The sequence below is a fragment of the Zosterops lateralis genome (genome assembly GCF_965231275.1).
Source record: "Zosterops lateralis genome assembly, chromosome: 4".
Classification (NCBI taxonomy): Eukaryota; Metazoa; Chordata; class Aves; order Passeriformes; family Zosteropidae; genus Zosterops; species Zosterops lateralis.
The window spans coordinates 51,322,727-51,347,732 of NC_139765.1; the positions used below are offsets into that span (position 1 = coordinate 51,322,727).

Below are 25,006 nucleotides of genomic sequence, written 5' to 3' on the forward strand. Positions count from 1 at the left end.
CTATTTTCATGTCATATTCATTTTCCTGACATTGTTAAGTAGGGATCATATACTACATAGATACTTAAATTTACATATATTGCAAAGAATATTAGATCTGAAGTTATTTCCTCTTTTCTGACATTATCAATATACACTGAATTCTGTTTTGTTTTCTGCCATTTTAAGAACATGCTGTGTTTAAATACTTGGCTGTGTAAACTAAGCCCTGATTCCAGCAACTATGAGGATGATCTGGCTTTTTTGCAGATGTGGGAGTAGTGCTTGGGTGGAGCTGCACCAGGAACAGGAAGGGATGATTGAGACAGCAGACCCATGGGAGCAAATCTGAGCCAATCTTGGCCTTTCTCTTTATGTGCTTGGATCAGGAGATTTGTCTGGTATTTAAAGTGGCACTACTTACATATTTGAACAAGGAGTAAATACCCTCTCACTGATAAAGCTACCTGAATATATTCAGGCATTATTCATTTTGCTGTAAAATGGTGGTTTGAGAATTATGTTATTATGGAAGATAAGGCCTCTGCTGCCCCCCTCTTGGCTCTCTGTAGAGAGTTCTGTTGCTTCTTTGTACCCAGTGGTGGTCACTCCCTGTGAAACTGGTGCTTGGGGAATGTCAGGGAACATGGAGCTGCAGGAGCAAGCACGGGTGTTCATACATGTGGAGTGTTTCTAGCTGCAAAGTTTTCTGTCTTTCTATATATTATATGACTGAAGAAGCAGCTGGGAACAGATGAAAGAAAATTCTCATTTGATTTTCCCCAAAAGCAATTTTCCAAGTCAGTCTTTGTCAGTTTTTCATTTTGGTTTGTTGGGCATCCTTTGGAAAAATTACTTTTTAAAGAAAATTTGCATTTTTTTATGAAAGAAAATTACTCAGTTCACTTTGCTTCACAGTTGGAGTTACAAGGCCAGAAAATGTTGTTTTTCCATCAGTTCTCCATCAGTTAGAGATGGAGAAAACTAGGATAGAAACTGTGAGTCACTGTCAGAACTAGGATGAAATGCATGCTCTTTGCTGTGTATCTTTGCATTATTCCTGTAGCATATCATATCACTTCTCACTATTCTCCTCACTGTTCATATTTTTCACCGGAGGCTAAATAGGAAAATTATCAGCTTAATTGCTGACATCTGGCCAGCAGCAAGGTAGGAACTAGCAGAAGTGCTCCTTCCTAAGTCCAGCCAGTAACAGTTTCCTCAGAGCTGCTAATTAGTCTAGAGAATAAACTACAGCTGTAGGTTTCAGAGGCCCCCAGGGCCATGGCTAGTGACTGTCAGACATCCCTTTTTCATTTTCCAGGACATACCATATCAACAAAATTAGTGAAAATGAGAGAAGGTGGTAGAGACAGGAGGACACAGCGATGCTCTTTCTTCAATGAGTGCAAAGACTGGTATGTTTGGGAAAACAGTGGTACTTGTTAACACAAAGTGTTAACAAATTCTGCCGCCAAGGAAGAAAGAACAATCTGTTCATCATGCATGTAGTAATCAGGGCATGAAGTACTACAACAAAGTTGTTATTAGGAAATCTGTTTTGGAAGTAAAGCTAGTGAAGTAGTCAAATGGATTGTCTGGAGCTGTGGAGCATTCAATCTTAGATGTCTTGAAATATTAGGTAAAGAGATTTTATTGGGTGTAGTGAGTCCCCTGGTGGGGTAACAAGATGGTCTGGCAGATTTCTTGGAGTACATGACTAACCTTAAGAAAATCAGGCAGACAAAAAACTGAAGAGGGAAAATGGTGATTTCTCAAGAAGATGGAGAGATTTCAGATATGAATCAGCTGTGGTGACTCAGGACTTGGGGGAAAAAACAATATGTAGTTTACAGCATCTTCTTAAAATGCAAAATATTCTCAACCCCTCCAAAATTTATGAAAATATATTCCTGATGGGAGTGGGGAAAAGGGAAGGGAGCAAAAAATCATTCATGCTTAGATAAAAGCCAGCTGAACTTTGAGAAAGTAGAAAACAAATAAGGTATTTTGAAATATGGATGTTTTTCATGGGATGGATATAAAATAAGCTCTAAGAGAACCAAATTTTCTCCCTCACTGAATAGTTTTCTATGGAGTTAGAAATACATCTACAAGAGTAGAAAATATTAGTTTTAACTTTTCTTTCTTTTTTTTTCCTTTAATTTTTCAGAATGAAATTAGGAGGAGCCCCTACTTGATGTTTGTTTCAACCTCAGACAAGTTTCCATGAAATCCAACTAACTTTAGCAAACAATTATAGAGACTAAAGGCCCCAAGGAAAATTTCTTGTGTGTTCTGTAAACATCTGGTTGCCATTTTCAATTACAAGGACCAATCCACTGAAGGAAGCAGTTTAGTTTTTTTGGAGCAGAAATGGGACACTGGGGTTTTTGTTCTTTTTCATAGTGGAGAGTAAAGGAAATGTCAGGAATAGAGAGGTCACTAGATGCTCAGCTTTTATAAATATAAAAGTCTCTGAGAAAATTAAAGTAAATTGAAATCAGGTTCTGAAAGTGTAAACAACCCTGTGGAGGTAAGGTTAAATAAGCAGGACTGGAGATCCTAGCATGCCAGCAAAAGCACAAGATCATTTTGTCATAAGTAAGTAATTTAAAATACTATGTAAAATAGTAATGGTGAAGCTAGCCACAGAAATATTTTGTGGGTTACCATACAAATACTCATGTATAGTCAAACCTATCAGATGTAACTTCTCTTCCCAAAATCCTTTTGGTTAACTGTTGGTACAAATATATAACCAACAATATACAAAACCAGTTGGTTTCTTAATGCAAAATATATGTCATGTGAGTCCTGAGCTAAGTTTTGACAAATAAAGCACACATTTTAGAAACACTTCTTTGTATGTTGATCAAGGAGCTTCCTAGACAAGCTAAATATGTAGCAATGTGATCCTCAGAGCATACTGAGTTACAAACAAGTAACAGATTTAATCTGCTTCCATAACATGGAAGTTCATTTAGTTTTGGGAAGGAAATGCATACCAGAAACATACGTTATCTTGATCACTTTTTAGTTTTGCCTTTAGCAATTAATCTTGTGCTGCATACATCACTGGTTTCAGTACAAAATATAAGTTTCTGACATCCACAAATGAATTCTGCTCTCTAATGTGATGCTGTGGTTTTGTGTTAGAAAATCTAAATACATCATCTATTTTTCTGAACAATATGTATTCTTCTTCCTAATTACTAGCAGAACATGTTCATGCTTTGCAACACAAACGATTTCTTTGTATTACTAAAATAAACCCTCTGTAAGATTGAACCGAGTCCTGTGTTTCAAATGCACTCTTTTCATTTAGAAAGTGAAATTCTTTATTTGTTTATAACAAAAGTGTAAGGACATAGAGCTCTGCCAGGTAAAACCAAAATATAGCATTTAGTCCTTAATGTACCAAATGTATCTTTCTCTAAATGTTTTATTTAGTTCTTTAAACAGAACATACTGTCCAGTGGAGAGTGGTATTTAAGGGGCTGACTTAGAGATTACAATAATTAAAATGATACACAGTGATTATACAGTGAGCTAAAATTAAAACTTTACTGGAATAAATTAGGTCATGTTAACAGAATCCGAAAAACACCAGTGTCCAGGAAGATCCACCAAAGGAAAGCAGCAATGTGCACAGCTACTGAAATTTAAAAAATACAAGGGATTTAGGCATCAGTGTACCCACTTTTTATATGCTAGTAACATGCAGATCCTGTAAAAGAGTTTGAGGCAATTTTTATAACTGTAGCATGTTGGATAAGAATGTAACACCATACAATTGCTTTTTAAAGTTTTTTTTTTAAATGCTTCTCTTTAAGAAATGAATCCTGGCTCTGATAGGGTTCAAGCAGAGACTCTGGTTTATAAATATATATGTCTGTTCCTAAATGTCAGATAATTGTTTGCTAATATAGGTGCTGGGAGGATGTCGGTCAGTCTAGCCAGGAGCCTGTCACCATCCTGCCAGAGCACTCTGTAAGGGATTGTTGGTTAGGACTGCTCAGTGATTTGGCTGCTGGAAGCTGTGGACCCTTTTTGATGCAGTCACTGGCTCTGAGCCCTGGTCAGCTGTGAGAAGTGTGCTGCTGCCTTTCATCACTGTGCTCCCATTTTAGGTAGCAGCATTATATACCACTGAAACAAAAAACTTTTTTTTTTTTTTTTTTTTTTTTTTTTTTTTTTTTTTTTTTTTTTTACTTTGGCTACCATGACTTTTATTGGTTCAGGCAGCAAAAAGCTTATACACTGTGTAGGCCTTCATTGTAATTTGCAGCCAGCCCACGCCATTCCTAGGTTCAGATTCCAACTTTCTCCAGCTGCATCCACTTTCAGCTGACAGCTCTTTTTAATGCTGCATCCCAAAGCCACCCCAGACATCAAAAGTGCAGTAGCCACCCACGGTTTAGAACATGTTTCTGAAAATTTCACACAACGTATTGTTGTTACACTGGCTTATCTTACATCAAAAGGGAACCTTTTCTTCACGAGGGGAATGATTATTTTATCCTTCTGGTGTTCATTGTACTCCCTCAGACTTGATTTTTTAATGTAATATTGAATATTTTTTTTACTCAGCCCCAGAGGTTGTCCGTTTGGAGGCAATCCTAGTTTGCAGAGATGTCAAAGAGAATAGAGGCTCCTCTGACATACTCAGAAACTGAAACTATTTCTCAGTTTCAAATTAGTCATGAGAACCTTCAGATTTTTGGAAAAAAATATTTCATACAGAAATATTTTATTAAAAGTGACACCCTCCCTTTGGTTAAAGAGGAAAAACCCCACATATAATGAATTTCTATCATTTTTGGCAGACATGTTTCCTTACAAAACAATGCCTGTTTTTCACAACAGAAAAGCAAAATATTGAAGGGATTTGCATTAAAAAGTAACAATGGAATAGGATTTGAGCAACTTTAACTGGTTGCAGGATTAAAAATATAGTCTTAACATATTTCCTCAATGGTGCCTCACATAAATAACAGTCCTAATCTGATAGAGGGAAGCACAGAGGAGCTGAGTGGTAAGCATTTTGGAAGTTTGAACCAAATTGTTGAAGTTATAAAGTGTTTCTATAACAAGATTATTGTTGTAATGACTTTGTTTCTGACATTTGTGGTAATGCTTTCAAAAATAAATATTTAGCTATAAAAAGGATTTTCAGTTTTAATTTATAGCAACTACTAAAAGTGTATATATAGAGAGAGCTTACAGGGTGTTCTGTGTTTTGTAAATGCAAGAGGAATCTGGTAGAACCACAGTTATTTTAGATCTGCTAGAATAGAGCTCAGCTGATCTGTTTATTGAAGAAGGACTTTTGGTGTAAAATGGAGAAGTAAAACAAGATAATTTTTTGTTTATTGGAAAGAAAAGCAGTTCTCTAGAATTTTTTTTTTTTTTTAAATAGGTAAAATAGAAAACATATTAGCATACCAAAGTGCTGTTTTAACAGACTGATAGACAAAATAAGAACAAGATCTAGCTGTTTTGGAGCAATCAAGAAGCATTTGTCTGTCTAAATGGGAATTAAGCATTTGAATATTTTTTTCCCATTTGGCTTCAGCAAGTATAAAAAAAAACCTCTGACTTCAGGTTTCACAGCCACAGAGAGACCAAGTATAAGTGGAGCCTGCCTGGGCAAAAAATTCTTCAACAAAACATAATTGAGGCAATTTTCTATGAAGATGAGGCTGAAGTCAAGGACTTTAAATACATAGAGTTTGACATGTTACCCCTATTTTCCCTAGGAATCTAGTGTTAGGGCTTTAAAAAAGCTCTGAGGCTAGAAAAAGAAGAGAAGTATTCAGGAAAGCACTAGCTCAAAATGTAGCTGTAAACTAGTTTGATGGCCTTTTTTATGACAGGATGATATGTGAAGTAGGAGAAAGCATCAGGTTTTCTTCTTCCTTTACCCAGCTCCATGGCACATATGATTTACACCCCAGATGTTACAGTACACATTTTTTTACAAATCTAACAACGTGAGGATATCTGTTGATCTTCAAAAGTGAGGTCTGATATTGGCAATTGAGAAATGGGGACGCTCTGAGTTCTGATCAGAAGCCAAATTTATTGAGCATACAAGGCGTTTACATAGGGTTTTTCTTGTATGGCACTTATATAGGGTTCTATTTTTGGTAACAGTTTTCATTGGTTATACATTCTTTATGACAGCAATTATTTGGTAATCATTACAAAGTTTCACAACATGTTTTTTGGTCACTTTACCCCAGGGAGCTTTTATCTGTGTCTGTCTCTCATGGTTTCTGCTCGATCAGGCCTAAGATACCAGGCTCCTTTATCAGTTCTGTTATACTCTCTGTTTCAATCCCCATAGTCTGACTCTACATTTCTTTAAAATGTTTGCAGAAATAATTTTAAGGTCTACTTTAGAGTCCATGTTTTATGGATGCTCTACATGGCAGTCCAGATATCTATCATGGACTTCCACTACCCCATGGCACACCAGGTGAGTAGAAGTGAAAAGCAGCATAGAGTGATACATAGAAAACAATATCTGTGAAGTACAGCTAGAAACTCTTACATTAGAGACGACTTAATTATCACTGTCACTGGAATCACTTTCTTCTGTAGTTTTGTCTAGCTCATATGTCTAACTCCATAAAATGGATCAATTCCCTAGTTCTAAGGACAAGTGATGCAGTATGGCTCATGTCCATGTATCTAAACTCTTTTCCCCTGACTGAGGGTGGCCTGCTTTTCATTGAGTGTTAGGAACTGTCACTGGCTTAGGCTGTCTCCTGGGGCATTGCATGGCCACCCAGGGAGAAGAAAACAAACACAGTAGATGATTGCAGGCCAGTGCTTGAGCCTGTGTCCTGACACTGTTTATTGTAGCCATTGCCTTTGTTCCCAAGCTTCTTTTTTTCAGTATTGTTTCATGTATCCTGGGTATTACGGAATCTGGCACATTAATAATGATTGGTAGAGGTGCCTGAGTGCTCTAATTGCAGTGATCAAGGTCTGTGATTTGTATCTTAAAATATGGGGGTTTGTTTCATGAATATGTGATCAAAATGTGATCATTGTTTTAACATTGTAATTGGCATTCTTATTCATTTTAATTAGAATGAGACAGGACATTAAGACAAATAAACCCATTTACTCCTTAGCTGCTTATCCTGAGGCTGCTATATATCCATAGAATGGAAGAGGCTATTTTCTCAGCTCTAGTTCAGTTTCTACCTTTTAAAATCAATGATGAATTCTCATTAGTGCCATCATTCAGAGGGCTTCTAGCTCAAGTACCTCATGTTCTGTTGCAAAGAGTAGGAGTGGTAGAAATGATGGGGTGAAATGCAGGATGGAAAGTAATCACAAGCTGGCAATTTGGTTTCCTTGGGCAGAACTCCTCCTCCATAGGAACTACTTTCAGATTGAATCTTCATTCCAGTCACCAGCTCTTTCTGTTTGTTGCACATGCCTTTCTAAAAGCCCAGATTCTTCCTTATAAAAGTAGCAGGTTTTGCAATAGTCTAGTGGGGAAGGTGCCTGAGTACCACTTGTTCTTGTTAAGTTCTATGTACATGCTCATCCAAGTTGGGATGTGCTTCCACAATGTCCACAAGGTGCTTTGGGACTCCTGTTCACTCATCATGTTCAGCACTGTTGTGGAGTCTCCCCAGGGACATCTTGGGGGTACCAGGGCAGGGGCTTGTGTCTCTTTGACAGGGTTACCCCATCCAGCATTGTGCCTCTGTGCTCCTTTGTGTGTGTGTGCATGTGCATAAGAGAGAAGAGTATTTTGTGGACAGATTCCCTTCCTGTGATATCCCTGGAAGCAGCTGGAGCAGGGTGCTATTTGAATTTTCCCACTTGCTGCAGTTCCTCTGGGCTCCATTGTGCAGTCCAGTCCCTGCATGTCTCAGCTTCTTCCCACATGCACATTCTCTCCTTCCAGTTTTCACCTGATTCTTGATGCCAATCTACTCTCAGTAGCTTGTCTCTAATATTTCTCAATCTGTCTTTTTTGTCAGGCAGTTTCTTCTCTACCTTCAGGTACAGAAGGTCAGAAAACACCTACACAGATGGATTTAGCTCAGCTTTGGTGAATCTATGACATCTGTGCTAGGTACCAAGTACTTCCATCCCACTGAAGGTTAAGTCTAAGTCCCACAATGTGTGGGTGAGAAACATATATAGCAGCTTTGATTGTTGTATCTTATGTTGTGTATTAAATACAAAGTAAGCATTCCAGCATTCGGGAGCAGTTGGGGTTGTAAGTTTTTTTAGCTTGCATAGAAGAAGAGCATACCATATTGGATTGTTAGGAGCTTTTGTCTTTCCTGAGGCTTTTTGTGCAGAAAATACCCATGTGTGGAGAACATACCAGAGTAATCTGAATATTCAACCAAGGCATGGTGTGTAAGCATGGAACTGGAATAACAGGCTTGAGTGTTTGAATTGCCCCAATGTATTTTTCATTAGGTCAGAACTGCATATTTTCCTTTTATTTGCTATTGAACTCTACTACAGCTCACAAAGTATTTTGACAGCATATTTTCATACCTTTAGTTGACAGGTTATGCCATGATAAAACCTATAGCTTGTTAGAGTTGCAATCTATAATACAACTCAGTGGAGAATTATTCTTAGCCTGACAATCTTTCCTGGATAGACTGAGAACCATCTAATGCACCTGCCTTACAACACTGCAGTATTCTTCTCCCCATGTCAGACTAATACGATTTTTGAATACACTTTTATTTCCAGTATTCTGCCCATTCTTTGATTGCACAGAAAAATATATGGATGTAGTTTAATAATACTACAATTTAATTTTCTTTTTTGCTACCTTTTGTTGTCTTACTGGCAGTTATCTGCAAATTGAAAACGCAACTTTAAATCATTTGCTACAGGTCTGAAAATTCTTTTTTGGCTGTCTGTTATAGTATGGTAATTTATTGATTTAAGATGGGATTGTTAATCTATTGCATGACTAAGTCAAGCATTACCTCTGTTTTTATGAGAGGCATTGCAAATAACTTCAAATGCCTATTTCACTTCCCAAATTCTGAACTCAGATGTAATTGTGCATTAATTCTTGAGCAGAGGGCAATGTTTTGTGCTAAGCTGTTCAGGGACAGATGAACTGTCCTTGGAATTGAACTGGTTCCATTTGGTTCACACCAGCCTCTCCTCTACAAAGAATGCTTTCCTTGGCACATCAGATCCTCTTAGGGAGTAGTTGAGCCAAAAAAAAAAATCCTGATCATCCTCAAGGGGAGTGAGTAGTGACTGTCCTCAGGATTCCTTCAGCCTTTCCCTGGCAGCCACACAGCAACTGTAGAAAGTATTTTGTGAATGAATTGGCTGTGTCCAACCATCTCAGCCTCAGTAGGGTAGGGTATTTTTTTACACTTAAAATGCTCCACTGTAACTAATGTGACAATAGATTTTAGCCTGATTTGTCCAGATAAGCTAGTGGTTATGGGGCTATATGTTATGGCAGAGTACAGTCAGTCTGAACACACTCCGAAACTGAAAGATCTGCATATGGACAGGTGAATAGCTGCTTTCCAAAATAGTTCAGAATATATCAGAAACCTCACCATCTTGTCCTGTGCTGTCATTCATGTGGAGTGATCATTTCTTCGTTGTTGTCATAGTGTGTCCATATTGGTAATAGCTCATGACCATCAAGGGCTGCACCAAAAGAGAAATGAAAATGCTTCCAATAACTACTGTTTTAAGGAGAAAATTCCTGAACACCTAGGTGTGAGACATTCCTTTACGGAAAATCTTACAAATGAAACAGTGAAATCAAAAACTTGCAAGAGGACGTGTCATTAAAAAAAGAAAAACTGTTCAGTCCAACAAGCAGCATTCTGATATTTGCACAAGGCAGCCAAAGTGCTGTAACCAGAAATAGGCTTCAAAGGATATTTTCCCCTGGAGTGCCATCCATGAAGCTCAGATCTTCAGAGGTGTAGAATTCCCACATCCCCAGACCCTGTCACACAGCGTGCCTGATGCTGCTGCCCTCTGAGATGCTGAAGAGCATAAAATTCAGTCTAGAATCCAAGGCAGTCAGTGAGGCAGAAGTTCTGTCTTTCAGACATCTGTTAGTGTTTCCACATTAAACTGCTGGCTAGCAAACTATTGGCTCTTCCTCTAGTGCTCATAAACTGATCAGTTTCAAGGTAGTGGTGTGGGCAAATGCAAAATTGCAAATTGACTTGAGATTAAAATAAAAATAAATCCAAGTGGCTTTTTAAAAAGATTTCTCAGAATGAATAGAATTAGTGAAATACAGGAAGATCAACATGAAAGATTATAATTTTATTTGATTTTCAAAGTTATTTCCTATCAAAATTCAGGATGAAAACCTTAATACTGCAAAATGAAATTTCAGCCTGCGGTAATGAAATGAAACTTAGTCATTTAATTAAATTAAATAATAAACGCCTAAGAGATTAAAAATTCCAGAGGTGCATGCATCTAACAGTTTTCCTGCAAAATTTATCCTTCAATACCATAACTCATGGGGAGAAGGTGATTATTTCAAAGACTGGAATAAAATCACTTTACTTTAGAAATCACCTTCAGAAATTCTTGAAGTTTATCTATAAATTTGAAACCCCATTAAATCCTACAGTTCTCATTTGGTTTCTGTTAACTTTGGTCTATTACATCAGAATACAAAAACTCTGCAGAATGTTATTACAGAAAAGTTAAATGTTTTTATTGGTGTCTGCATTGCTATTTCCTCTGCTGCTAAAAACATGTTTGCTTTTCTCCCTAGACTATTATCTTTTAAATTATTTTTCCACATTAACTATTTTAATTACTTCAAATGACAAATCAGTGTCAAAGCCAATGAAAACAATGCTATCTCATTGAAAATTAGAATTTGTACATTACATCAAATTTCAATTGAAAGATATTGCTCTCTGAATTGAATAGCATGTTCTTTGACTCATTCAGAATAAAAGGTGATCACATCAGATTTCAATCAAATGATGCTGTACTACTGTTAATTGAAGTAGAAACTTGGGTTGATATTCTTACATAAACATGAGATGCACATTGCAGGTACAAATACTTTTTGAGGTGAGTCTGGATGACAGCTACAAAGACCACAGGAGAGGAGAGGCTAAGAGCTGACAAAAGACCAGTAAATAAAAGCATCATGCTGCCAGCATGTATCCACTTAAAGCTCACTTTGCCTGCATAGTTAGATATAATTCTGCAGATGAGTATTCCTTATGTATGCAAGGCCTTAATTAACAAGCTGAACTAAACTATCTTGATTTGAAAAGATATTCAGAGAGCAGATGAACATGCAGTTGCACATCTTGTTACCACTCTTTTGCTTGTCCAAGAGCAAAATGATACAGAGTAGAGAGTATCTCCATGAGGTGTGATTTCATACTGTCCAGCTGATCTATGGCTCCTGTGTGCTGAGCTCCACTGGTTTGCTGAATAAAGCAAACAGGATTTCCATAACTAGAGATAAAGTTCATTCTGTGGGAAAAGGTTCATGCAAATTACTAGTAATTAAATTGTTCAGATATGAAGCATCATTTTAAACCTTCCCCCTCAAATGTCCTGTAAAAGCCTGCGTCTGGTTTGAAGTCTGCAGGAAAATAGCAAAACATTGTGTACATTGAAAATGGAATATTATGGATGGTATTAAAGCTTCTTCATTAAAGTCTCTAGAAACATTTTGAAACGTGAGTCCTTCCAAGCAGATAATGTTTATTATTACTGTCACTTTTTGTTTTTTTATTGGAGGATGTTTTAGCTCGCATGTATCTTGCTTTACTTTAAAAATAAGTTCTGTGAAAGGGATCTTTGGTCCTTTGCGTGGCCCATGTGACATTGTTGGAATACTAATAACAGTAGCACTTTTTTCCTGAGATATACTTTTTTTTTGGTGAGATATATTTATTATTATCTCCCATATTATTTCATATTATTAAATATGCAGAAGGAAGACAGACTGTTGGTTTCCTGATCATAGATGTTCATTTTCCACAAAAAGTTAAGCTCTGGAAGGAGTTACATGGAAAAATTTGAGGCAAAATGGATTCCTAGAGGAGGCTGTTCTAGAACTAAATAGCTATTGTAGCACATGACTCTTTTGTTTATGTTTTCCAAGAATGTTTTTTCAGGTATAGTTTATGAGGAATATATCGATACATTTAAATAGAAGTCACACTGCTCTGTCAGCCTAAATCTGAGAGACAGCAGTAGGTGTATGCTGTTTTTCTAATAGGAAGTCTCCTGACTTCTATAAATAGACATGTTTCAGTTCTGATTGTTCTGTACTGAAATAACTGGCTAGAGGTTTAATTACTCTGAATAGAAAACACAAGTAATGGCAGGCATTCAAGTCCTCCTGAACTGTTCTACTTCCTGGGCACTGGCTCAGAAGCACACCGGATCTGAGGGTACATTTTCCTTTTCTTCTCTTAGGCACATTCATATTGATCACTCTGATGTATCCTAAAAGCAAATACACAGTGCAGCATATCCTCTGGAGTCAGGGATCAAATTCTTCCCTGGGCAGGATGTGTCACAATAAACAAGGGAAGGAAATGAACTGCTTCTGAGAAATGGAGTTCCCTCCAGCTCCCTTTCAATTTGCACACAACTAGGCATTCTGATTTATGTGTAATTATAATGATTTATTCAAAGGTGTTTACTAGTCAGAGGCATAACAACTTGCTTATCTGATAATTACATAGCTGAGGAGGTCATTGTGTAGGTTGTTAGCGCTGCCAAACTTTTGCACTAAAATGAGGTATTTGCTTGTACATTTCTTTAATGCTTTGTTTGTTTGCTATCTGTGACATTTTTATCTACCTGCAGGGGTTTTTTTGTTGTTTCTTTCACAAAGAAGCGTGTAGTGAATCTGTCTTGCCTAAATTTCATATACTCTAATTACTTTTATACCATAATACTGGTTCTCATAATGTGAAATTGAAGAACTTGTTACAGTAATAAATGCAGTGTAACTGAAAATTGATCTCTTCAGCTTTGTCACACTGCTTATAAACATAAAAAAGTGATAGTTACTTTCATAGTCCTAGATCCATTCTACACAATCAGTTCATTACTGTACTTAACATAAATTGAGTGTTAAATCTCCTTAAGTGGTATCTTTACCCTGCTTGACATTTGTAATCATGATTGGGATAGGAAAAAAACACATTCTGGAGAAAGAAAGAAAGGAAATAAATAAAATAAATACCTCTGTGAGCCATCAGTGGGACCAAATTAAGGGAGTAATCTAATAAAATTAAGAAGGTATCACAGATGGATAGCACAAAGTGGAATAAAATACATATAATCTTCCCAACCTTGGGAAAAAGAACCAACCAGTCCCTGAAATAGCTATTCTGCAGGGAGCTTTGAGACTTGATTCTATATCCTTGGATGCTGTACTGCTTCTCTGACTGCCCTTTCTAAGTTCATTATTACTGATTGTCTTCCTGTCAATGAAATAATTTACCTTTAATTGAACATATTCGAGGTGTTCTCAACAGTTGTAATAATTCTGTTGTAAGCTGCCACCATCTCTAACTGGTCCAGGTAGCAAAGGCTGTGTACAGAAGAAAACAAATGACTGTGTGAGGAAGCTGACCAAGGTTATTTGAAGTAATGGTGGCATTTCTACACCACATCACATGCAGAGATACGAGCAAGTTCAAGACCTATTTGTATCTTCAGGTCAGCTTTGCCCCAGGAAGGAAGCATCACATTAGCTAGGAAGCTAGAAATCTAATTCCCACTTGTACACCAGTTCTAGATCTGGCAGTCTGGTGTCTAATATGTAGGAATCCACTACTTCAAAACTCCTGCTGTTTTCAATAGCATGACCAGTAATACTTCCTGTAAAATTTACTTCCCATTAAAGAAACACCTCAGAAGATCACACTGCATGTAGTGGAAACATGTTATAAGCATGCATGTTGAGGAGTTCAGAAAAAAAGAGAACAACTTAAAGTAGCATCATGTTACCAAACATTTTAATTTCTGAATGTGAAGCAGGTCAAACAGCAGGGTTTGGACATCAGTAGGCAGGTATAACAGGAAATGCCCACTGTGAAACATCTAAATATAGTTCCAAAGCTTGAACTGTGGTAGCAAATATGTCTTTTATCCTTCTGCCACCTGTAGCTGTTCATGTAATTAGCTCTCCAACAGTTTGCTGTTCTTCAGGATTTTGCTCTAAGTATTTTTTAATGCAAATAAGAATTGCATGATATTTTCTTTCTCAAAGTGCTTCTTTTCTTTCTGGATAGGTATGAACCCTTGGGATCTTTTCATCTGCTTATCTTCCAAAAAAAATGGTGTTACTGGCTGCTTTCAAACAGAAGATTTGAGTAACTTAGAGCTTTTCCAGAAGGTATGAGATTATTGTGTTATATTTTGTGGGAATGGAAGGACAGGCCAGATTTTCAGCCCTCACTCATAAAAAGAGAAGTATCAAATGTTTATTTTATACGGAACCAGCATGGTTCAGCAGAAATGAGTTTTTTTCATGTTTTCTATTTACTGAGAAATATTTATCAGGTACCAACATTTAATTCTTTTTATATCACACCCAGGTATCAAAAGCAATTTCTCATTTGAACATAGTATGTTAGTTTGGTTCTAAGTATTTTAGTGTAAATACTGAAAATTGTTACAATTCGGTGTCAAGTTTCCCTTTTGTCTTCTTTATCTTGAACTTTAGCATTCTTGGCCACCTTCAACCAGCATGTCTGACTGCAGAAGTGTCTACAAGGGAAATTATTTAAGCAATTTTCCATGTTGGAAAAGAGAATTTAGAAATGGTGAGAAACAATTAGAAAACAAATGCAATATTTCAGAATGATAGTATTAGGCAGAAGATGGAGATGGATGAATTTAGTCTTCATATCTTATATAACATCTGAATTTCACCTTATGTAATTCCTTCTTTGTAAACATAATTGTGGCACCTCTCCAAAAAGTGACAGTGCTCCTACAATCAATAATTACACAAACTTGGTCCAGATTACATGGCCTTCAAGTTCAGATTACAAGTGCCTTGCTCTGGCACTGTAACCTGCTTCCTCATGGTCCAAAACATCAGTAGTACCAGTTATCTTGGTATTTTCAGGATTGCTTTTTGCATTTTTTTTCACATGCGCAGGTTGTGGGCACAGTTTAGGTTACTTGGATAAGTAATTTCTATGTAAACACCTGACCTGTTGATAAAAATATGTAAGTGATATAAACTGAAGTCTTTGATAAAATGTGACCAAGCTACAGGTACAGTTTGACTTGTATTTTAATAAAATAGCACAGATAATAATGACAAGACTCTAAATTATTGACTCCAGCTTGAGGGTCTGAGAGAAATGGAGCTGCTTTTAAAAGGTGCCTCTGGTGATACAAAAAACCAATAGTGTCCACAGAAGTCAGAGCTTTGAGCATGTACACTGAGGTTCCCTGGGACAGGATGCCATATCAAAGTGTGTGCAAAGTGACATTTTTATGGCAGTTATAGTTTGCTAGAAATATACATGCTTTGAATATGCTCAGATAATAAAGCACCCCAGGCTTCTGCAAACCACTTTTTTCTCATTCTGCCTGTATTACCATATCTGAGCCTCTAATGCTGTGCAATATAATAATCCTGACAGCATGCTGCAATGTCCAGATGTGTCGCACATGAATAACTGAGACACATGGTGATCAAAGGAATTGTCCAAGTTCTCTCAGGAAGTCTGCAGCAGAGCAGAGACTTAAACCAGATGGCCCATTCTTCTGGAAAACTTTAAATATTGAACTAACGTGACTTGCTGCTGGCATGTCCATACCAAAGTGCAACACAGTGTTCTGCTGCGGAGCCTGCCTGTGATTCAGCTACGTTAGCTTACTACTGATCCCAAGCACAGCAAATCGAGAGGCATAGGGTATTTCCATGCAGAGAGACAGTGGTTAGTAACTGGACAGAACAGAGAAGCTGCAGAGACTGAAAAGGGAACAGGGAACAGATCAACGGTCAGCAGCCAGAGGGAGAGATATAGGCCTAAAATTTTGTATTGTTGTCAACATGGGAGAAGAGTCCACACCTTAATTTCCTTATTCTAACGTTGCAGGGAGGGTAAAGTTATCATTTCCTCTTGACACTGATGGGAGTTTTGCATGTGAAGTGTCTCTGACAAATTATACACAAACCCATTGAAGGCATTTTCCATTGAAGAAAAAAGAAATTTTTTTAAAATTAAATCATAAAAGCTTCTCTTTTTACATACAGGTAAACCTGCTTCCAGAAATCCAGCATTTTCTTTGCAGAAAAGAGGGATTATGCCAGATAACAAAAGCCTTCTCAGGTAATCTGGTTTCTTCAAATCTGCGTATGTGATGATCGTCTTTTAATAGTTGTCACAGGAAGTTTCTGAAATGAGACTGTCAAGCTTACAATTCCATTTTATTTTTAGTCATGAATGCATAGAGGGAAAAAATGAAAATTGATAATCCATTTTAAACACACTTAAATATAGATTACAATAATACGGTATCTTTCCAGGTAAAGACATTGCATTGCTCAGCTGTCGTATATTGCAGAAATAATTTGGCTGTTTTATTTTTGGACTGTTTTGTGTTAATATAGTGTATTAACATTTTTATTTTGTTTTAATTTTATTTTTTTTACTGTTTTGTGTTACTATAGTGTATTGGTATTTTCATGTCTGTGCCCTGGGTTTGGTGTAATATGTTTGTTCAACTTTTCAAAAATGTTGTGGCATGGAGAAGGAGTCATAGTTTGGTTCCCATCCAGACATAATTTACTGATAAAAAGCCTTTATTGTGTATTAAGATCATCAACCAGAAAAGTTTAAAGGTTACGGGCGAGTTTCCAAAGAATTCTAATTTACCATGAGTAAAATTCATCTTTGAATAGAAACTGGAAAAAAACTGTTGTGCACTGTATTAGGTCTATTTAAACTTCCCTCTCTTTTCACCTTTTTTGTATATATGCTAAATTTAACACAGAAGGAAAGGAGTCATTGCATCTCATTTAACATTTAGGAGTTAGGTATCTTGTAAAAGCAGTCTTCCATTTAAGTCAGTGGAGAGAGAAACAGACCTACAAATGCTACTTCCTTTTATCTTAAAATAAGTATTAAAATAGGTGTGTTGAATTAGTTTCTGCAGGTGCTTGCTACCTAGTTATGTCTCACCACTGCCTAGAGAAATTGATAACCCTGCTCATGTTGTAACAGATTGCGTTCAAAAAACCTTGGTTCACCCTGCTACTTGAAGAAAGGCCAATTGCAGTGGTTTTATTATTTTACTACCACAAAACCTCAAACACAAGAGGCACTTAGTACACACAGAGATTTCTCTTTAAAACGTGCACATTTTCACTGCTGTCCATAAATGCGTACAGGCCACTTTGTATATGACTGCTGTTCAGTGTTTTCTCCTGGACTGGGTTTACATGGCAAGCTTCTGATAGTGGAGGGCTACAGGAGTAGGTTTTGTGAGAAGCTGCCAGAAGCTTCCCTTAAGTCCAGCAGAGCCAATGCAAGCCAGCTCCAAGATGGATTTGCTGCTGGCCGAGGCCAAGCCCATTAACAGTGGTGGTAGCACCTCTGGGATTACATGCTTAAGAAGGGAAATAAAACAATTGCACAAGAGCACCTGGAGAAATTGGTGAAGGAGTGGGAAGGAGGTGCTCCAGGCATCAGAGCAGAGATTCACCTGCAGCCCATGGTGTGACAGCTGTACCGTGGAGGTACATGGAGGAGCAGCGACCCACCTGCAGCCCAGGGAGCACCCAGTGCCAGGAGAGATGGATGTCTGAAGGAAGCTGTGACCCTGTGGGAAGATTTCTGGCAGGAGAGAGGAGCCCATGCTGGAGCAGTCTGTTCCTGAAGGACTGCAGCCCATGGGAGGGGCCCACACTGGAGCAGTTAATGAAGAACTGCAGCCTGTGGGAAGGACTCTCCTTGGAGAAGTTCACAGAGGACTGTCTCTTGGGGAAAGGGACCCCGTGCTGGAGTGTGAGGAGTCCTCCCACTGAGGAGAAAGGAGTGGCAGAGGCAATGTGTGATGAACTGACCACAGCTTCCATTCCCCTCTCCCTGCATCACTGCAGGGAAGAGGTAGTGACTCAGGAGTAAAATTGAGCCTTGAAAGAAGGGAGGGATGGAGGGAAAGTGTTTAAGATTTAGTTTTATTCCTTATTATCCTACTCTGATCTGATTGGTAATAAATTCAATTAATATTCACACTTTTTTTGCCTGTGATGGTAATTAATGAGTGATCTCTCCCTATCCTGACTCACAAGCATTTCATAACAGTTTCTCTTGCCTGTCCAGCTGAGTGATAGAGAGGCTTTGGTGGGCCCTGGCATATACCAGGATCAACCTACCACATCTTGTCTTCAGGGAGGGGCCATTTGTGAGCATCTTATTCCTTACTTCTATTTTTAGTGCTTTCCTGGCAAAGAGAAAAGGCCTTGTGACTGATGTTGAAATACCATTGAAATCAAGGTAATTCATGTGCTTTGCAGCAGGGCTCCCACACAGCAAAGCAGGATTATTCTAGCATTCAGCTGAAGAACTATCATACAGAAAAAGGCCCATCCCTCACTTTTCTGTTACCAATAAGAAATGTTTTGAAACTAAATTAGCTGAAATCTTTTAAAGTAAAAATAATAATAAACAAATTATCTCTTAAAGCTAAGTATTTTCACATCAGCATGTGACCTAGGGCTGAGATAGCTATTTCAGCACAAGATTCTCATGACACTTAAGATGCCATGAAGGTCCAGCATGCTCAGTAAAACAGGCAGATTTGGCACAGGACCATTTCCTTTTGGTCCAGCAGCTAGAGATTCAGAGGGATATCCTGTGTTATCCTAGATGGCAATAGATGTCTCTTTGTGGATACTGAATTTAGCACTTGGTATTTAGAGTAAACAAGCCCAAAAGAGCTTTTATTTTCAGCATGATTCAGGGTTAGCTGAAGTGGTTCACACTGACTGTATAGACTACACTAAATACACTGACAGGAATAGGAACCTAGACTGTGGCACGCAGTGGGGTCATCTCTGTAGACCAGACCTTGGTTTCAGCCCATGAATTAATCCCATTCAGTGTCACTGGATATGTGACATGTAATTTAGAATGAGTGGAACTCATCCATAAAAGGTGAGATTAGAATCAGAAGGATAAATAATTTGATTTCAGGTTCAATGGACAAAAAGGCATGTTAGAGCAAACTAGTCTAGATGTGCGATGCTCCCCCTTCCATTTACCTGATAAAGCCAGCTCTTTCCACTTTCTTTTGCTTGCGTTCTCCAGATCTGTTGATCTCTCTTTCAACAACAGCAGAGTTGCCAATTAGCAGGATTTTTTTGATCCTCAATTTTAAAATTATTTACAGAAAGAAGAGTTCTCATCAGTATTTCCTCCACAGAACAGTTTGTCTCCTTTCAAATCAGTCATGTACTTTCACTCTTGTGTGTTTGAGTCAATAGGGTTTCTCTGCAATTCCTGTTAAAGAGGATCAGTTGGTTTATTATTACTGTCATTTAGTCAGCCTTCAAGGAGCCAGGCAATTTCCTGTAAAAGTGAAAACACAAAGAATTATGTTCTCTAATTAAAGACGTAGTAAGTGGTAGAAAGAAACACCAGGCAGCATGGCCGAGAAAATGGGATTACTGGATTTACTGTGGCTATGACTGTGTTGATGTTGATAGGCAGTGCTAAAGTGGTTTGGAGTTTTTAAATGTTATTTTTATTTGTTGTTATGCAACTTTTAAACTGCTAGGCTTTGTATTTAAGACAGCATGCCCATTCCCATACCCCTGTTGTATAGGAAAGAAAATGATTTATACAAAATATCAGGCCAGTGCTTGTTTCTTTGCTCTTTCTCTGTAATGGAAAATGTTTTTGTCATTCTGGCATTTCGTATTGCTTCTATTTCTAATGGGGCAGGGAGAAATAATGGACATATCAGTGATGACTTCTTTTTAAGAAAAAAGCTGGGAAGAGAAAAAGTTAGGAAAATCAGTCTGGAAGCAGACTAGTGGAGCAAAAAGGTTAAAAATACATGCTGTGTGTGGATAAATTGGATTACCATTGAAAACAGTGCTGCTGGAAGATGGGCATGTGGATTTGTGACAATGGATTTGTGATGAGGCATAAGAGTAGTAACAGATCTTGGAATTCAACATGGAAGACTATTTGTTGCACTGTCTGAGAAGATTGTTTGAACTTCAGCTTTTGCAGGACAATTGGCCCGGTTTTTACTCAAGTGCCTGATGTCTGCTCAGTATATATGGGATGTGGGCCTTGAGAAGGTTCTGATATAGCGAATGAATAATCAAGGAAGGCTCCTGGCTTTCATTGCTCAGGTCAGCAAAAGCTGCAGTAGTTGTAGTGGTCTGGAAATTAAATCTTCCTTCAAATGACCTGGACCAAGAAGCTCTCTGAAGTTGGAGAATGACTGTCAAAGAGATTTCAGGTGCTCATACCTGGCAACCCACCATATGTGGGTTTAGAACTGGGCTTGGCTGCCTCCTGGAACTTCTCCCAGCCAAGAAATGGAGAGGACTAAAGTCACAATGTGAGCAGAATTGCCTAGATTCAGTATAGGGCACAGGAAAGGAATCCTGATGCATGTACAACAAATACTATATTTGATAGGTTTTGCCTGGGAAAGTAGTGGAACTGCTTACAGCATTGCCTCCCTAATTTTCCTGTTCCCTAAGGAATCCAAACTAGTTTGTCTTTCCATGTAAGCATTTGTCTCATTTCATCACTTCCAGTGCCCAGACATTCTCTACCCATTCAAATCACTGATGCTTTTTTTTTAAGTAATGTTTTTGCCATATGCCTTCCTTCTGTGTTTCTGTTTATTAGTGTCACTAGTGCAGAGACTTCATGAGTGCCTGCCAGCCTTGTGTGCTCCCATGATCTCCTGATGGACTGGCCAGCAGCATTAATCACACAGAAGGTCTTGGGATAGGCGTGAGCCTAATGAAATTGTTCTGGAGGGAGAGCCAAGATAGTCCAGCTGTGTGACTGTGCTCCCACTCTGTGATATGTTTATGGTCTGGTGCTAACCCTGTGCTAGCTTTCTTCTGCTGCCTATCCTCAGTGTCCTTGGGTTACTCTGAAGGGTTATGAACTGAGGGTAGGAAGCAAGACTCAGCGAGACTCTTCCTATGGAAGAGACAAGTTATAGATCAAATTCATTTTCTGTTGTAACAATTCGATATCTCTGAGACAGAAACTTGATATTTTATAGGGGGATGCACTTCTTTTGGCGGCTGGCCATTATAAATATTTGCAAACCCATTTTGATCAGGTTTGTGCCTATTACCTTTCTGCTACTGAAGTTAATAAGAGCCTTAAGAGTGGCCAATAAAACCAGTGTTTGATTTTTTTCCAGTTAATTTGATTATAAACTATGTGGGGCAGGAATTTAATTGGTTTTACAGCAGTGTCAAATCTCAGCTAGATAAGAACAGCAACAAAACAGCAAATATTAGTAGTTTGAAAATAATAAAGCTGCTAAATTAAGTTAATTATTTAACCTATACTCTCCTATATTCTATGCTGTCACTAGTACAGAATTGTGGCTCTAATCATGCAACACTCAAGACAGTATTTTAACTGTGTTGCTTTTTGCAAAGTTTTATAGCTTATCTGTGTAATTAAGTTCTAGTGTGAAGGGTGCACACAGAAGAAGCAGCCCTTCTGAAAAATATTGGAAAAAACCCCATACCTCTAACTTTAACTCTTAGGATGCTTTAGGAATGAAGACACAAATACTATACGTACTAGTGTAAGTACTGCTTTTCATGCACCTGCCAAAACAGAGAGGTAAAAAACATGGTAAGTGATTAAACTAAACTGAAGCTATATTTGCTGATGTTTCTAAAGGAAAAAATAAACAGCATCATACAAATATAGCACTGTCTAATTTTATCTTTTTAACTCTAAAACTTCACAATGAATTTCAGTGCATTTCAACCCACAGTTTAAATTCTAGATCTGCTTTACTATAGAAGTGTTTGGTTTTTAATACTAAACCTATTTAGGATAGTTTCAACTTCCAGAAATGACAAGTAGTTTGGCATTTCTCCATTCTAGATATCCAGAGTGTGTTGCTTTGAGATTAAGTGTATTACAGAGGGTAGGATCACTGCATTTTTTTAATGTGAAAAGCTTTTAAGGGTGGCTGAAACAATAGTCAACAGTGGGAAGTATATTGGGCTTGCATCAATGTTGACATCACAAGTAAAGCTTGCAATGGATATCAAGACCATAACATATTAAGTTTCAAGCAAGAAACCGTATTCCAGTGAACTCAAGGCAAATTTTTCCAGGACTTCACTGGGGGCCAGTGTCAATAGAGGACACAAGAAGAACAACACTCATGCAGCCAGGTTGTCAGAGCAAAAAGAGTGGTGTTTATTTCTTGACCTTGATTTATATAGATTTTGGACAATGACCAGGGATTGGAGGACAAGGTTGCCACCTCTCCGACCCCACTGGTCAAGCTAAAAGTGCATCAATTGTTCCTCCTCGAGAGAGGTATGTAAACATCACTTTTGTTTACCTAAAAGTCTGTGAGAAGCTCCACTACAAAAATGCAAACATCAGAAGGCTGAAAAAGATCAGGGTGACAGGCCAGGATTGCCTCTACTGTTTCTAGTTTCCTTCGAATATTCATCATCTACTCTGAGTTTCATAGCCACACTTTTCTAAATGCATAGGTTATAAAACTGAGTGCTAAAGGTTCTCTCTCCTTCTTTAGCAACCTCAGGGTGTAAGTGTAAGCCACAGTACATTACTAGTCTTAGTTTCAGTATTTTCATCCAAAAATCAAATAGGTAACAGGAGGCAATTGAATGTATAGATCTGCTTTCTGTGACAAGTCTCAAGGCATGTAGTGGCAGTAGTTCAAGTGAAATCATCCATCCTCCAAGATCAACACTGAAAAATGGAAAAAAATTGCACTTTCAATTCTCATTGCTTTCACAGTTATGCAGCTCAGAGCGTGTTGCTGTACCTGATTGAGCCAAATATTACTAGGCTTTATTTTGATCAAAATTCCTTGTCCTGGAGGACTCAGAAGTCTGCCTAAGAATCTGTTAAATCTTTTTAGTCATTTCCTGATGTGGAGCAATCTTAGCAGCTGTTAAACACACCTTTCCAACCTACAGAGGCTGGAAAATTGCCCAACTGTAAATTCTGTAAGAGGACGAGGTTGTAGCAATATGGCTTGCCTGGTCTGTATCACATGTGAGCTTTTTGTGCTTCAGCAGCCCACACCAGTAAGGAAAATGGATGATCCTAGAACAGAATGCAATATGGAGTTCTAACTTGCTGAGGTGCCCTGTTGGAATGCAAACCTGAAAGGCTGACAGAGAGGACCTGTTATCAGTAGTTCCTGGATATTGTACTGTAAGAAACTGCTGAAAAACGACAAGACATTACTTTTTCATGTCAGAGAATTGAGGCTTCTACTAGAAACAGACTATGAAAATCTAGGAAGACATTCATAAGGGTTCTATGCAGCTGGAAAGGCTGCTGTACAGTTTCAGCAGCAATGTACTTTGAGGTTCTAAAGCAATGTTTTTCCTGCTAAAAAGAAAAGCAGTCAGTACAGATTGATCAGTACAAATGTGCTGAGTTTACAGTTTCATTTTATGAAAGAAATATACAATGTGCTGGGCTCAAAACAGAGCCCAGCACTTCTGTTATGTTTCATTCCATCTCTAGCTTTGGGCTTCATTAAACACCTAGGAGCTCCCAAGGTGACTCAATAACTCTTGAAATGTTTGAAACGGATCTGACATTTGATGGGCACTTGAGAAACAAAATTACCTTTTCCTCACAGTCAGTAGTCTTAATTGTTCCTTGCTCCATGTTTGAAGTCTGTAAAATGTAGTCTATTTGATCTTATACAAAGTAAGAAATTAACTAAAAAACCGGTATCATAACCTTCCTTCTAACATCAAAGGATACTATAGAAGGAAAGATAAAGAAGAGGACACATTCTCATTCATCCTCTGTTTCTTTTTCTTTCAGCCAAACGTGACTTAGTTCCACCAATAGGGTGTTCTCCTGCTGAATTCCTTGCCTTTGCAGATCACCAGATGTTCATGTTAACCCAAGTGTTCCATTTACCACCAAACCAGGTGGCTGCAGCCTGGCTTTGTTCCAGGAATTCTTAATTTGTCCAAATGTACTTCTAGCTATTGGTAAACCTTTTGCTCAGCCACACGTTGTAACTCTTAAATCAGCTATTGTTTATTGGATATCTCGTGTTACACTTCAGAACTCTGAACCAAAGACAAGTAAATAACTTGTGAGCTGGAGATGGGGGGAGAAGGAGCAAGAAGTCATAGCTGTGTAAAACACTTGAAAGGCCTCATTAAATGTCAGTGAGGCCACTGCATTAGGTATCAGTTGTCACTATCAACTGATCTGACTGTTGTATTTTGAGAGATTGCAGTACAGAACACTATCTGCCACCAGTTCATGTGACAAAGAGGTGTTTAATTTTTTTTTTTTTTTGATCTAGAGGTGTTGACTTGCTTTGGTGGATTTTATATCTCCTCTTTGCATATGCCATGCAGCTGTTCTTATGTCTCAGGTCTGTGTGTTACCTGCTGCTGTGGTTAATGTGTGAATTCAGGTGAGAACATATAGTGGCCTCCTTACGTATCAGCATGGCCTCACAGTGAACACCCTAGGAAGCAGTAAAGCAGTGATGTTGACAGTGTTTTCAATAGTACCATTCCAGAGATGTCAGCATCAGAAACCTTCTTCAAGCCAGAATTTCAAGGAAATAAAGCTTTGTGTTTTTTCAAAGTGAAAGATGTATCCAACCATAGGTCCTTTGCTTTACACTGGAGCATCAAAAGTGGCAGGAGCAAAAAGTACTTGTAGCCAAGCCTGCAGCTGCTCCTCAGGAAAAAGGGCACTTTGTGTAACATTTCCATTAATGCATAGCCAGTGTAAAATGAAAAATAATCTTC

General features: G+C 38.0%; 1 protein-coding gene across 2 annotated transcripts in view; it reads left to right on the forward strand.

The window, feature by feature from the left end:
- Positions 1-25,006, forward strand: part of CPED1 (cadherin like and PC-esterase domain containing 1) — a 146,444-nt gene that overhangs the window by 19,011 nt on the left and 102,427 nt on the right. For both annotated transcript variants that reach the window (XM_083859454.1, XM_083859455.1), the window contains exons 4-5: positions 14,268-14,371; positions 16,253-16,328. In XM_083859454.1, coding sequence (XP_083715580.1) covers positions 14,268-14,371; positions 16,253-16,328 — 180 coding nt within the window. The remainder of the gene's footprint in view (positions 1-14,267; positions 14,372-16,252; positions 16,329-25,006) is intronic.